Source organism: Simochromis diagramma, unplaced genomic scaffold (assembly GCF_900408965.1).
Source record: "Simochromis diagramma unplaced genomic scaffold, fSimDia1.1 OVJJ01000576.1, whole genome shotgun sequence".
NCBI classification, from domain to species: domain Eukaryota; kingdom Metazoa; phylum Chordata; class Actinopteri; order Cichliformes; family Cichlidae; genus Simochromis; species Simochromis diagramma.
The window spans coordinates 395,000-409,849 of record NW_024387394.1 but is presented as its reverse complement, the minus strand read 5'-3'; the positions used below and the strand labels follow the sequence as shown (position 1 = coordinate 409,849).

At 42.2% G+C, this 14,850-nt stretch overlaps 1 protein-coding gene across 3 annotated transcripts; it reads right to left on the bottom strand.

Moving 5' to 3' along the window:
- Positions 1-1,771: 1,771 nt before the first annotated feature.
- On the bottom strand, positions 1,772-14,840 carry tspan14 (tetraspanin 14). Of its 3 annotated transcripts, none has more exons than XM_040009922.1 (9): positions 14,669-14,840; positions 6,392-6,524; positions 5,782-5,832; positions 4,985-5,131; positions 4,728-4,898; positions 4,484-4,609; positions 4,368-4,415; positions 4,066-4,179; positions 1,772-2,544 (listed from the first exon to the last, which is right to left on the bottom strand). In XM_040009922.1, the coding sequence occupies exons 2-9, from the start codon at positions 6,470-6,472 to the stop codon at positions 2,479-2,481; spliced, it is 804 nt and encodes a 267-aa protein (XP_039865856.1). In that variant the 5' UTR covers positions 6,473-6,524; positions 14,669-14,840; the 3' UTR covers positions 1,772-2,478. The 3 variants fall into 3 exon arrangements, with proteins under 3 accessions (XP_039865856.1, XP_039865857.1, XP_039865858.1); XM_040009923.1 differs by lacking the exon at positions 14,669-14,840 and adding an exon at positions 13,280-13,703; XM_040009924.1 differs by lacking the exon at positions 6,392-6,524 and having other exon boundaries at positions 14,669-14,839.
- Positions 14,841-14,850: the final 10 nt, after the last annotated feature.

Sequence of the window (14,850 nt, the reverse complement as noted above, 5' to 3'; positions counted from 1 at the left end):
GTGTTCATGCAGAGGAGCGCGTGTCAGCGCTGACCGTGACGTTTATCTTTAAAACATATTTCAAGTTGTTCAATTCCAGTGAACAGCTTGAAATGGTAAAAAGGTGAGTGGTGAACTGACAGAGGTTAAAAAAGGTAAGGTTATCCAAAACTGGAAAATAATGTAGATTTCAGAATTATACAAAAGGCCAAACCTTTGAAAGGTGTTCCAACTTTTCTGGATTACTTCCCCCTCTGTCTGCATTAAAGCAGTGTTGGAACACCATACCATACCCTTGTGAGCATCAGCTGGACGGTATTGTAGTGCAGAAAGTAGTGTGTTGCTACAGAAATAACGAGAAAAAGGCGATTAACGATGGAAGACAACAGACCATCATAAAAATGTAGGTTGTCCGACAGAGAAATTGCAAAGAAAGTCAAGGTGTCAGTGAGCACGGTTTCCTTCGCACTCAGAAACAAACTGACAGGAAGAGGTCTAGCAGACCCAGAGACACAACTGAATCACAGGCCAAGTTTCGGAGAGTTAACAGCTTGATAGGCGGCTCACAGGACAACAGGAAGAAGGTATTATGGAGGAATCAACATTTGAACTCTTTGGTTCTTCACACAGGATCTTTGTACGCCGTGGAGAAGATGAAAAGACGGTTCCACAGTGTGTGGCATCGACTGTCAAACATGGAGGAGGAAGTGTGATGGTCTCGGGCTGTTTGCTGATCCAGGGTCAGTGACTACCACGGCATTCTGCAGTGCCATGCAGTACCCTCTGGTATGCACCTAGTTGGTCAGGGGTTCATCCTACAGCAACATAATGACCTAAAACACAAGACCAGGCTGTGCCAAAACTACCTCAGGAAAAAAGAACAAGATGGTGAGCTTGTAAACATGGAGTGTCCAGCACAGTCTCCAGACTTAAACCCCATCAAGCTGGTTTGGGATGAACTGGTCATCCCAAACTGCTGTCATGATTTCCCCAGCTTAAAAACAGAATAGAATACAACAGGCCTTTGTCATCGTTCACGTACAATGCAATCCTAATTTTACATGTGAAATCTAACCCTAACCCTTATGTTTGAGACAAAACATACAGAAACACAAACTAAAGATCTAAACACACTCAGCCTGCTGATGGGCCTGATATTAGTTACCCATAGCATTACCATTACTGGATAAAAATGATTAAACACAGATTATAATAAGAGATGATTGATCAGTGTGTAAGATGCAGTAAACGGACAGGCTGATGTCATCACTGTACACAGAGTGAAGATGGAGGCTACAGATTTGATCCTGATCTGTGACATCATCACTGCCTCCATCCTGATATATTGACGACTGAATGACTGTAAACAAAGCAGCAAACTAACATCAGTCTGGGATTTAGCTTTTCTACAAACATAAACACCTGCAGATTACTTCTCTCCTCTGAGCTTTGACAGATTTTACTTTGAGTCAGAGTATCAGTCACTTGGTTCAGGTGCAGCAGGAGGGGAGGGTCAGAGAATCTGTTACCATGGCAACTGACTCAGAGTTGGCTTTAATGGTCTTTCTGGAACAGAAAACCAGTTTTCCTCATCTCGGGGTTAACAAACTCAGATTTTATTGGTTTTACTTTAAGGAACCAGTCAGTCACAGATGTGTTGTAAATTCCTGTCTTACAGATTCATCCAATTGGTGACCTTTTACTCAATTAGCCGGGTTTTTTTTTTTATCAAATCAAATCAATCAGTTTTGTCTTGTGGAAACTTGGCAATCAATAACTGATCAGGACAAAATAAACACAAAACAAATTTTTATTCTGGCAAATACAAAAAGGTAAAAATTCACTTTATTAGACACTACTTCAGAATAAATGCCTTTAAAACAGGAAACAAAAGTAGGAAGTTTCAACAATAAAAGTCCTGAAATCTTTATTTCAACAAAACTTTATGTATTCAAAGCTTGTTAACAGCAGTCCAGTGTTACTAACGGTTGACTTAATCACACGATCACCTTTACAGGAACAGTTTGAATTTAAGGCTTCTTCTTTTGTGGTACTACCCAGGTTTGTCTTCAGCCTTCTGTGATGACATCACATTTGATGTCACAGACCGGAAGTTGTTTATTCAGAAAATTATCAGCTGATTGATGAGGTTAAGTACTGGTGATCCTCGGACCGCCCGCAGAGAACCTGAACTCTGTTCTAGGAAGCACTAAGCGGTAAAGTCGGTAGGTCAAAGGTCACATTGGTTTCTAAGCATTCATTGAAGCAGCCTAGGGTGGAACTTCGTCACATGACCCCGAACAAGCAAAAAAAACAAAACAAAACACACAAACAGAAAGTGGCTTCCGTGCTGTTGTACGTTCCCAGTTTACAACAGAATGCCTTGTTTCAGTTACGACGGCAATGACATCAGAGGAGGAAGAGGAAGAAGAAGGCACATCTGAAGAAAGTTGGTCCTGTAACACCTGGTGTAAGCTCCCCGCCCTCCCCTTGCAGGCTTCAGTAGCTGAATTTAACCTTCTCGATGTCGGCGATCAGATTCCTGGCCAGGTAGATCCCCACCATCTGCTCAGAGACACATCAGCCGGTAAGTACTCAGGCAGACAGGTACACAGATAGCACTACTTCAAAGTACCACCAGAGTTCAGATGAGCTGATGAAAGCGCAAGTTGTGCAGGTGAGTTTATAACAGATTATAAACACAGGTGTTGTAAAGAAATACACCTGATGAGGAGTGAATCTAACAGAGTGAGCAGGTGAGAGCAGAGACTGCTGAGTGGACTCTGTGGGATCGTTTAGCTGTGACAGCAGAGGTGGGCTCAGGTCATTACAAGCACCTAACACACACACCTGACAGCTGGAACCACTGGAGAAGCCACATTTCCACCTGTTCTTCTTCTTCTTTATCTAAATACCTGCAGGTAGAATCGCACTCACCTGACCACGACTTTCTAAAGTCCAAAAGTCCTGAGTTAACTGAGAGAACAATTTCAGCTTTTTTTATTTTATTTTTATCAGCGAGGTGTTACTACGAAATTGTGTTCTATTGTATTTTTATCTGTATTTACTGTACAGCACTTTGGTCAGCCTTGGTTGTTTTTAAATGTGCTCTATAAATAAACTTGACTTGACTTGACTTGACTTTAGACCAACACGAGCTTGTTCTGAATTTGATGGAAGCCACACATCTTTAAAAAGTTCTAAAGAGAAACAGCTGGAGGAACATTTAACAGATAATCAGGATAATTTTCAGCAGGTGGGTCACATGATCGGGTATATAAAGAGCATATTAGAGAGGCAGAGCTTGCCCACTGTGAAAACTACACATCACTGTGAACATCTAATCATCTACAGAACATGACTTCATCAAAATACCCTGGAGGCCTCCCTGGAGGGGATGAGGCTGATGACTGATCCTCAGGCAGCACTGCGTTAAAAACCGACATAATTCTGAGATGGAAACCAGTCACCCTGCACATCTGGAAAGGCTCCATCAGTGCAGAAAGGTACAAACCGGTTCTAGAGCCACATCTGCTCTGTCCAGATGTGTTCTTCAGGAAGGCCTTCATGTCCGATCAGGACCATGCTAAACTGCATCTATTCAAGCAGCACGGCTCTGCAGAAGAAGAGTCCGGCTGCTGAACCTGCCCGACTTCAGTCCAGAGCTTTTATACCAACAACAGGACGAAGCAGAGCGAGAGAGACTGCTCAGCTCACAGACCAGATATTGTCGAAACGGTGAAATGATTTTCTCAGTTTGATGGTTTTCTGTTCTTTTGTGAATAAAATAGGAGTTTATGAGGGTTGGGTTGCTCTGTCAGACACCTGAACCACACATATGTGGATATTCGCACAAACAGCAATTTGTGTTTTGGGGCCCTTTGGATCTCGCCAATCTACCTGAAAGCCATCTGTGACACTTCAGAACGTCGAGAAAAACAATCAGGTGAATGAATCGCCTGCTGCAAACCTCCAAAAGCTGTGAAAGTTGTTCAGGAAGCCTCCAGCAGTGGGAACTTATCAGGTCAAAGTTCTGACGCTGATAAAACCCTGAGCCTTCTCACAGAGTAAAAGATGTTTGCTTACCTGCAGCAGGGAGATGACTACGAAGACGATGGCCACCGTGTACAGGTTTCTCGGCAACCAGTCCTCCAACGCCGCAATGCAGCCTTTGGTGTAGATATGCTTACTCCACTCTGACTGCACAGGAACCCGAGAACATCAGAGAACGTTAGGCTGTGAGGTTCTCAATGGAACATGCAACTTATTTATACAAGTCTATTCCTCTGTCAGCAGCTGGGATGCCACTGTGATGTCACATCAGCCTCATGTTATATCTGCTCACCTGTCCAGCAGGTGTTAAATGACACCACAGGAAGTGACCTCACCTGGTTGCGCCTCACGTCATAGCCACACTGAGTGTTCATCACCAAGTCCTGAAACAGATGGCAGGTTAACGGTTTGATTGCCTGCACCGATCAGAACTGATTATTGATCAACTCACAGCAGGATCTTGGATGCAGCAGGAGAACGGAACGCCGCACTTCTCTCTGCTACGGTTATTCTCGTCGCAGCTGAAGTACACGTTCTGGTTCCAGTCCTGCGGGGTCTGAGCGCCACAGCAGGCGTTCTGCGTGAGAATAGTTCCAAAGGTAAGACCCCAAAGAACTAAAGGCTAAAAGTTCCTCTTTAAAGAAATAGTTCTCAAGGTTTTTTCCCCCAGGTACTAAAGGGAACAGATGTTTTACCATCCTCTGCACAGAGTCGATGAGGTTCTGCAGGTCGATGTCGTCTCTGTACCCCTGGATGTTTGCCAGGAAGAACTCGTTGATCCATGCTCTGACCTGACTTTGGAAAACCACCACCAGCACTGCCGCCGTCAGCTCCAGGAAGAAGATCAAGCCAATCACACCTGAGAACTGATCACAAGAACCACACGGAACATTTCAACATTAAAAATCTGATGCACAGCAGGAAGTTTCCAGCTTAAAATGTGTTCACGTACAAACTTCAGCAGACAGATGTTTTCCCTCAGCGCTCCCACGCAGCCAGCAAACCCCAGGACGAAGGTGATGCCACCAACTGCCAGAACCAACCAAACTGGGTCGAACCCATGCACCCGGGTTACCTGGGTTAGGTCCATCAGCACTCCCTGTGAACCAGCAGAGAAAGCCTCATGTAGTCTGCAGCAATCATCACAGCAAAGTGGTTTCAGCTGACCGTGGTGAAATCATTTTTTTTTTTGTTTTTTTTCCAAACTACGAATCATATTTGGTGCTCCGGCCGAGTTTTGGTCACAGCAGGAAAATGTTTATGAAGATGGCTGTAAATCAGGGCCTCGAGGGCCGGTGTCCTGCAGGTTTTAGACATCACCTTCAGTCAACGCACCTGAATCAAATGACGAATTCATTACCAGGGTTTTGGAGAATTTCAAGACATGTTGAGGAGGTCATTTAGCCATTTGAATCAGCAGACACGTCTGAACCTGCAGGACACTGAGCCTTGAGGCCTGGAGTTCCCCACCCCTGATCTAGATGGAGTCACCTGTTATCACAGGATTGGTCGGCGTGGAAACAGGCAAAACCAACCACCCGACAGCTAAAAGTCAAAGCCGTTGATCAGCTGTTCTTCATATTTGTCATGCCTGAAAGCTTGCAGTTTGAGAGAACAAACTGTGGTCTAAGTCATTTCAGTAGAAACAGCCTAGACTTTAAAGTTTTCATGTGTTGATGACTCATCGCGAGACTTACACTTGCTCTCAGCAAGACAAAGACTGAGACCACACCCCTCAGCGTCACTCACCTTCTCACTCCATGCCCAGAAACCTGCTGCAATGAAGGCGATGCCAGCCAGCTGCAACACAGACACACCAGCAATTAAACAGAGCCACGGAAACAAGACTCAACTGACCAACGTTTAGACCGATCCCACCCTGCTGAATTAATTCCAGATGTTTTACATGTGACCACACAGTGTCTGATTGGTTGGTCTGCTGAAGTCAGCCAAACTCATATAAACATGTCACAGACAGGAAGTGTTGGACAGACTGAACCTCACACAATCTCATCTGTTAACCCCACACTTCCTCTAAACAGGAAGCGAGTGACCTCACTTCCTGTCACCCACGGGCAGACAGGAAACAGAGTGTCTAGTTTAGCTCAGTGAAAGTCTGTACAGGAAACAGCACAGACACAGGAAATCTCTTTAGCTCTGTTCTCTCGTTATTGTTCTGTTCTGGTGTGTGCAGAACCTCTGCTGTATCTGCATGCTGCCAGCAGGGGGCGATGGTCTCCCATGCTAATGTACCTTCTACTACTTCATATTTTTTTTTATCTTTTTGTCATGGAAAACAAACGGCATCATGCCATTGAGGTCAGACAAGAGGAACAGGTGATAAATGTGTGAAACTCACCCAGAAGATAATATTGTAGCTGAACATCAGGTATTTGTAGCAGCAGTTGATCTCAGCATTCTCATAGCGATAGTAATACATCTGAGAAAGAATCCACACACTATAACCAAACAGGAAGTGATGCGCTGAAGTTCTGAGAAAACAGGAAACAGAGTCTGTCATAGTTTACTCAAACAGAAAACGGTTTCATGTAAGGAGCTCACTGCAGATGCGACATGTGACTGTCAGGTTACATCAAAGAATTTAACATCATCAGTCAGAGCGCCACACTGACCCACGCACAGGTGTGCCATCACTGCTATTCACCTGGGGTCCGTTCTTCGTACCTCGCTTACTACATCCAAGATCAAATCATCGCGCCAACTTTGAGCTCGCTATTCCGGTTCTCCGAACACACCTGTTGTTGACGATTAGTATAGCTGGATGAAGTAATGTGAGATCACTGGGTGGCTTAACAGGGGCTACGCATCGATAGTAGAAACATTGATCGCCAACCCTTTAATTGGTCGGCGACAATGTCGAAGGAGCGCGCTCAGTATTTTTCGGCAGCAGAGCAAGAACTCTTGATTGAGGGATTTCAGGAGTTTCAGAGTTTAATTAAAACGCAAGGGAACACTGCAAAGGCTGCAAAAGCAAGGAGAGAGGGCTGGCAGAAAGTTGCTGACAAATTAAACTCGTAAGTAATTTAATAATAATAATAATAATGGATTGGATTTATATAGCGCTTTTCAAGGCACCCAAAGCGCTTTACAATGCCACTATTCATTCACTCTCACATTCACACACTGGTGGAGGCAAGCTTCGGTTGTAGCCACAGCTGCCCTGGGGCAGACTGACAGAAGCGAGGCTGCCATATCACACCATCGGCCCCTCTGGCCAACACCAGTAGGCGGTAGGGTAAATTTATTATATTACATTACATTATATCATATTATATTATCAGGGCTCTCAAAATTTCAAAATCCCTGGTAGCCCTTCGGGCAGGGACTCTTCAGTTTTTGGTAGCCCAAAATAAATGTAAGTAGTCCGAATAAAAAAAGAGAGCAATTTTTTGATTGATGTTTTGTTTCCTGTTTTGTTTCCTTTACAATATTATACATTAAAGTATAATATTGTAACGGAAACAAAACATTAATCAAAAAATTGTTGAAACACAAATTACAACATTGTATAAAAATGATAATCATCAACTCAAATACTTGGTTCTAATTGAACAGAAATTTCTATGAACTTGTAAGAACTGTGTAGGACATGAATCAGTCTGTGTCAGATCCTGAATTTGAAATTTCCATTGAAGTCACGGGTAAGAGACAAGTGGAACCAAGATCGAGGCCATTTGCTTTTTGAAGTTTGCAAAGACTGCTAAATTTTGTCAGTGGTAGTTCACTCTTTGCAACATAGTAGCTGTTTTAAACTGATTTTCAGGTTTATTTTTAGAATGTTATTTGCAATTGGTGTTTGTTCTGGGAAAGATATTGCAGACTGAGCAATAATGCATTTCTTGCATTTCTCATGGGTTCTAATGGGGGCCTTTCTTAAAATGACTGGTCCCAGTAACAAAGGCGCTTGTCGACTCAGAAATCGAGAGAAAACCAACAACACACCCGGCAGAACATTGTTATTTACACGGGTGCACATAAGTGGTCCGCATGTGCGCATTCGCTGTCAAAATAAAAGACGCGCACCAGATAAGAAGTTGCAACGCGCGTTTGCGTCCATATAAAAAGCACTGTTTTTGTCCGCTAGAGTGGGATTTTCACGGCACATTCTGCACCACATCTCTGTGCGTTCATCATTTGTTTGAAGCCAGCTCACCTCCTGCAACCACTTTTCCGAGAATACGTGCTTCTTTTGTGGTTCGGACTCCTTCTGACATTTGTTTGGAGGTGGAGGAACACCAAAGTAATTGCTTAAAGGAGCTTCTTCGACATCTTTAAGAGTTCTAAACAAATGTCTGTCCTCCTCCAGAAAATCTTATGTATGCAAACACGCATTGCAACTTCATATCTTGTGCGCGTTTTTTTTAAAAAAAATTTTATTTTGACAGTGAATGAGCACCTGCGGACCACTTATGTGAAGCCCCGGTTATTTAGCTCGTCATATTGCAGCCACAGAAATTATTTTGTCCATGAAACCATAAAGCTGCACTTTCTTTTTGCCTTATAGTCTGATTTGTACGGTGGCTGGTGGTAAGCTTTTCTTTGGCTGTCACTTCTTCACCCTGACCTGTCTTATTTGGCTCAGCAGAACTAAAATATATATCTTGCTGCTTTTACACACACACACACACACACACATAACGGTCAGCGATTCTGTGCGCGATCAACCTCTCACATGTTTAAGCTGCGGGAGATCTCACTTGTCATGTTTGCATAGTAAGCTAACGATTGATAAGACGATGTCAGAGGAATTGGTGCGCAAATTATCGTCACTCACCAATCAGTGCTGTCGCTCTCTATACACAGTTCGCGCGATTGCAAAGTGAAAGCAAAAAACAAGCGCAAATTCAAACGTGATTTCAATATGGACAGTGGCTCACCGATGCCAATGACATAATTACCCAGCTACATTTCCGAAAGAATGCAAAAGCATTGACATATATTTTCCCTTCCTACAATAGCCCGACGGGCAGGGCAGAGATAGATTTTGGTAGCCCGACTGGAAAAATCGCTAGCCCCGGGACGTCGGGCTAGCGATTTTGCAAGCCCTGATTATATTACATTATATCCTCTTTCACATTAGAGCCACAACAGGACCCACTAGAACATGGGAACAAGTAAAAGTGAAATAGAAGAATATTCTACAGAATGGTAATATTTATCACTTATATTGCTTTTAGTCTCTTGGAAAGAGACCCTGAAATAATCTGTTTGTTTATAACAGCAACCAAGAAAAGGGCAGAGCAAAAAAAGACAGGTGGTGGTCCTGCACCCCCTCGTCAACAAGTTGGTTAAGTAAATAATACCCTCACGGGAAAATCGATATCTCTCTATGAGCACACTGTCGCGCTGAGCTAAAGGATACTGTCTATCCCGCAATATACGCTGAATTCTGAAAACTCTCCTTATCAATTTTGCACCTTCCGCAATGGGTGGCTCGCGTATACGGACAGGACATGGCTGCGACAGACTTCCCAAATCCACCTTCGCTTTTATAGCCGTGGTCTCTCATCTTGATTACATGAAGTAATTTACAATTACTACTTTAAAATATGAATTACATCTGAAATAATCAAATACATGAAATAGAATGATTAATAGTACATTTACCTTTTTTTAGAAAATGACATGTATGTATCTGTATGGAATCAATAAAAGAATCAAGTACTGCATTATCTTTAGTTACATTGATAATATGTATTTATGGAAAAACAGTGGTAAAATATCACTGTTGCTTTCGTATAAATGAAGCGGACATACCTGAGTGGCCGCGATCTAATCCTGTTTACATAAAGTAAGCCTGCTCCTGAGCAGGTTTACGCTTACGGATCTGTTGCTATGACAGCCAGTGGCGTGTCCAGCGGGGTGGCCTGGGGGGGCACAGGCCACCCCCCCAACCAGACTGGCCACCCCAGGTGCCACCCCAAAGGCAAAACAATAAAATTCAATCAAATATCAAATGTCCAATTATGTTTTCACGGTGAAGCTCAGATATCCGAGTGTAAGTGAATGCAGCATCGGCTTCTGCGCTATGCGCGTTAGCAAAGGTAGGAGAGCCAAGCACGAAAGACGGCACTGCAGGAAACAATTTTTCGGTGAAAGAAAATGAGGACAGAATAAATGTCCCGGTAAGTAATATTAAGTTTGTTGAGTTTAGTAAACTTCGGTGAAATTAGAATACCAAGGAAAAAAATAACAATTAAAGAATTATTGCAGCCGTTGAATATTTCAGACAGTATGCTACTGAGGGGAGCTAACATAAGAGTTATGAGTTATAAGATATAATCTAAGTCGTAACATTGCTGTATGGAGCTGCAGATTTGGTTGCAGGTTAACATAGCTGGACTGGCCATCGGGCATACCGGGCATATGCCCGGTGACTTATTTTTTTATTTATTTTTGTAAGGGCATGAACAATGAGAGGTGGTGGATTGGCCAGATGCAGGTCGATGTGTAAAAATAACTCAGTTGTTTGGTGGTGGCTATGGCGGGGCTTCCACAGAGGCCAGCAGGTGGATGAGGGAAGGGGAGGCAGGAGGAGAGCCCCGAGGCGGCCACCAGTCCGAGTGTCAGGTGAACTGAACTTCAGGTAAGAAGTTATGACCTGCAGTCTATCTGGGTCAGATATAAACCAAGTTTAGGTGGAGTTTATTTTCGTTGTGCTGACTTTTTACTGTCAGTTGCAATAACTCATACTGCGTTCTAGCCAGCTTGACGGAGTTTATATACAGTTGGGTGGGTGCTATGATGTTACTGATAGTGAACTTTATTTTATTCATACATTTAGTTAGTAGAGTTGCCAACGGCTCCTTAAAAAAATGGAATGGTCCGTCATTCAGAGAAAATATTACACGTTTCGTATTGAGCTGAGAAGAGACACAGTTTGTCCCGGACTTCAGCTAGAATGAAAAAAGACACAAAGCTGGAGTTATTCTGTCATGCAGCTGCCTCTTCTCTCCTCCCTCTCCTGTTGCTACTTCAATCATGAAACTGATCAATGATCAGCTGATCAGCTTTTCTCTCTTGTTTGTTTATCGCCCACTTTGCGCCAGAAAGAGGAAACCAGCAGATGTCGCGCTAAACAACAGCAGCACGTTTAAGCTTGATCAGCTGTTGTTAGAATTTATTTAATATTAATTTCTAGTATCAGCTGATGTTTGCTGGAGCCACAGCTGTAAAGCTGCTGGTCATGATGTCGGTTTGTATATGTGGTGAGAGGGAAACATGAAGATGAAACCAGGAGATGTCCTTACTGAATCATCAGAGCTGAACAGGTGATGGAGAAACAGGTTTACCTTTTAGGTGACATGGATGAGTTGAAGTTATGAACTGTTTCTGGGAGACAAATAACGCCAGGATCCTTTTCTAAGCAGCTGACAGCTGGTAACTGTGCAGGGGCGGGTCTAGCAAAGTGTTGCCAGGGGGCAGGTAGGGCATTAACAGGGAGAGGGGGGCACAAAGAAATACTTTTCTTTCTTATTCTCATTTAAAATATCTAGCTTTTATTAAATAATTATCTAAATCTTACAACCAAAGTTTTTATCTGACGTAAAATGTATAGAAATCATACATATACCAACAAGACTGAAGGAGGAGGTTCTGCAGCATCCGGTCCCGTACCAGCAGACTGAGAGACAGCTTTTTCCATCAGGCCATCAGACTGCTGAACACTTCATAGACACCTCAGCTTCACTACTGGAACTTTAACATTATGCACTCCATACTGTACAGTAACGCCACTGTTTTGCACATGTCTCACTCTGTATATTTTATTTTATTTTATATATTTTATTTATTGTTTACTCTATTTAATTTGTAAAATATGTGTACACACACACACACACACACACACACACACACACACACACACACACGTAGAAAAATATTTAGTATACACATCCAGAAATGCATATACTATTATATATTGTACATATATTTATTAGTTTCAGATGTAGCCATTCTTGTATTTTGCTTGTTTACATTATTGTATTTTGCACAACTCTGTTGCTTGTGAAGCTCGCACACAAGAATTTCACTCACATGTGCTGTACCAATGTACCTGCACATGTGATGTGACAATAAAAGTGATTTGATTTGATTTGATTTGAAGACTGTGTACATATGGAAAAGATATATATAAATTTTATAAAGTTTGTATCTGTCTTGTGTGAAACTTGTATGAAAAGCATACAAGAGTAAAAACAGATATAAGATCCCTTGAAAGATTATATAATGAATCTTGTATGTTTTGGATACTTACTAAAACAATATATGAAAGTAATGAGAAAGTGGCCACTTTCATGAGTAAATCATGTAAGCCTTATATGACTTAACTCATGAAAGTGGCCACTTTCATGAGTTAAGTCATATAAGTTTTTACTATTTCTTTTCCATATGGGACTGTCACAACAGCGTATGTTTTCATTCAAAGTCTTTATGGCTTTAATACCTGGTGGGCCGGTCTCTAGTCAAAATGCCCGATTTTCTGTCCCAGTCCAGCCCTGCAGGTTAATACTGGCAGTGTCACCATGCCAGCTGACTGTATTTTATCATCAGCCAGTGTTGTTCTTTATCAATATTACCAAAGTTTACCATAAGGCAGCATAGAAAGTATTTACTTGCTTTCAGGTTTTATTCAAATGTTAGTCTTTTCAGTTGTTTCCCCACTTTTTTCCTGTTTCAAAATCAAACACCAGTTGGTGAGAAGATTATCTTCTTTTTTTAACAGGCAGATAAAGTTTTACATTGGAACTGGCTAATTTGTCAATTGTTTGTTACAAATGTTCGTATTTTAATATTCAAAAATGTTTTTGCCCAAAACATATGTGCACTATATGTCAGTAAAAATACTATGCAAATATTGCTGTCCTTGAATGCTGAATAAACACTGACAAAGCACTGATTGTATCTCTTGTACTTTATCAACGCAGTATCTAAAAACTTTGCACCGTAGTGGTTAAAATCTCATTCTAATAAGAGTTAAAAGTGCATTCGGTTATTAGGTTTATAGGGTTATTGAATTATGGTTAACGGTTGGTAGAATTTTTTTTTAAACATTATCTGCCAATTACATCTGCCACCCTTCTCCAAATCTGTGCCCCTACCTGGCCCCCCCAACAAAAATTTTTCTAGACACGCCACTGATGACAGCAAGTCCCGGATGAGCTTCGGAGAACCGAACGATCCAAGATCACATGAAATCGTCAACAATCAAATCCAGCTAACTTACTTAGCGAGGTACGAAGAACGGACCCCTGGTCCAGGCTGTGTGGACAGCTGACAGTCAGGTGACGAGTTTTGAGACGTAAGTGGTTAAGGTCAGGGGTCAGAGATATTTTGGCTTAACGGGAAGTTAGATGCTTTCAGAATAAAGGTTTACAACAGTATCAAGATTCTTTATTTGTCGCATGCATAGTTATACGAGTACAACACGCAGTGAAATCAATACCAGTGTCACACACAGCTCCCACCCACTAACAGCTGAAGCCGACACAGTTCGTCACACTGAACAACACTTTAAGAGGAAGTTCAGATGTCAGTAAAGCTCCCGTTTCAACAACACTGAAGTATTAAACAGTTATCACAAACGTTAACTTGGTCGGCGTACATGTTAGCATTAGCTGTTTAACTGTTAGCAGTGACCCCATAATCACATTGGCCATCTGTTACCATTAACGTAGCAGTTAGCAGACTTATCGCAGCTGAACGGGTCGCGGATGCAATATTGATCCGTGTCAGAGCAGAGCAATGAGAAAAAAAAAATATAAGAATAAAAAAAAAAAAAAAAGAGCAGAGCAATGAGGGCAGAGCAGCCAATCAGACGCTTTCAGGCCTGACGAGCAGAGCCAAGAGAGCAGAGCGAGGCTGCAGGCGGACGTGGACTTTTCTATTTTAACATCGTTTATTAAAATGTGTTTGTAGCAGCTGTAAGGTCAGTTTTAAAATGCTCGCAGTCATCAGTTCAATCGTTCACAGTGAACGCTCTGTTATACATCTTCTTTATTTCAGCATAAATAACGCCGCTCTCCATCCATACTTAACCCTTGCCCATAATGCTCTTCTTCTACAATAAATAAATGATTCGGATGTGTTACTTCTTGTGTTTGATCTAACGAATAAATTGGAGCTTTTTTGAGAAACGACGTCTTCGTCGTTACTTGTGTTTCACAGGGCGGGCTGAAGACAGCAGATGTGACCCTCCAATCGGTCTGATTGGATTCGGGTTAAAGTTTATTGATCAGGTCTTTTCACACTGCACTGATAGGGGTTTTATTGATCACAGTCCAATCACACTGAAGTTTAATAAATAAACTGGCAAACTATTCCCTGTCTGGTCTTATTGATCAGTGATGAGTTCCGGTGATGAGTAATTGATCAGTTACTGAGTTCAGCTCAGGCTGACCTGTAATTCTTAATTAATCGATTATCAACCCACGTCAATCCGCAGAGCATCGATTATTGCCCACCATTCGTCAGTTTGCCATCATATTATTGACTGGTCTATTACTCAGTTTTGGTATCGACAAACAGGAAGTTCCTGATGCTAAATGTTAGCACGGAAAAGCTAAGGAAGAGACACAACGTATAAAAGCAGAAGCGAGCTCCTCCCGAAACTCACCTCCGATCACTGACCAATAGATCCTACTCCCGCTCCGATCTCTAATCGATAATTTTTTAACTTTGAGTTGAGAGCCGAGCTTCCTTTTCTTCCGCTGTTAACGCACTTCCTCTTCTTCTGTGGTGCAACAGGGGACAGAGTGAATCAGTGACACCTGCTAGAGGAGAAGAGAACTGCAACAA

Coding starts and splice junctions, on each gene's coding strand:
- tspan14 (XM_040009922.1), bottom strand. CDS start 6,472: ATGTATTACTATCGCTATGAGAATGCTGAGATCAACTGCTGCTACAAA. Junction 4,610..4,727: donor TCGACTCTGTGCAGAGGATG/GTAAAACATCTG, acceptor ATTCTCACGCAG/AACGCCTGCTGTGGCGCTCA. Junction 4,416..4,483: donor GCTGCATCCAAGATCCTGCT/GTGAGTTGATCA, acceptor CATCTGTTTCAG/GACTTGGTGATGAACACTCA.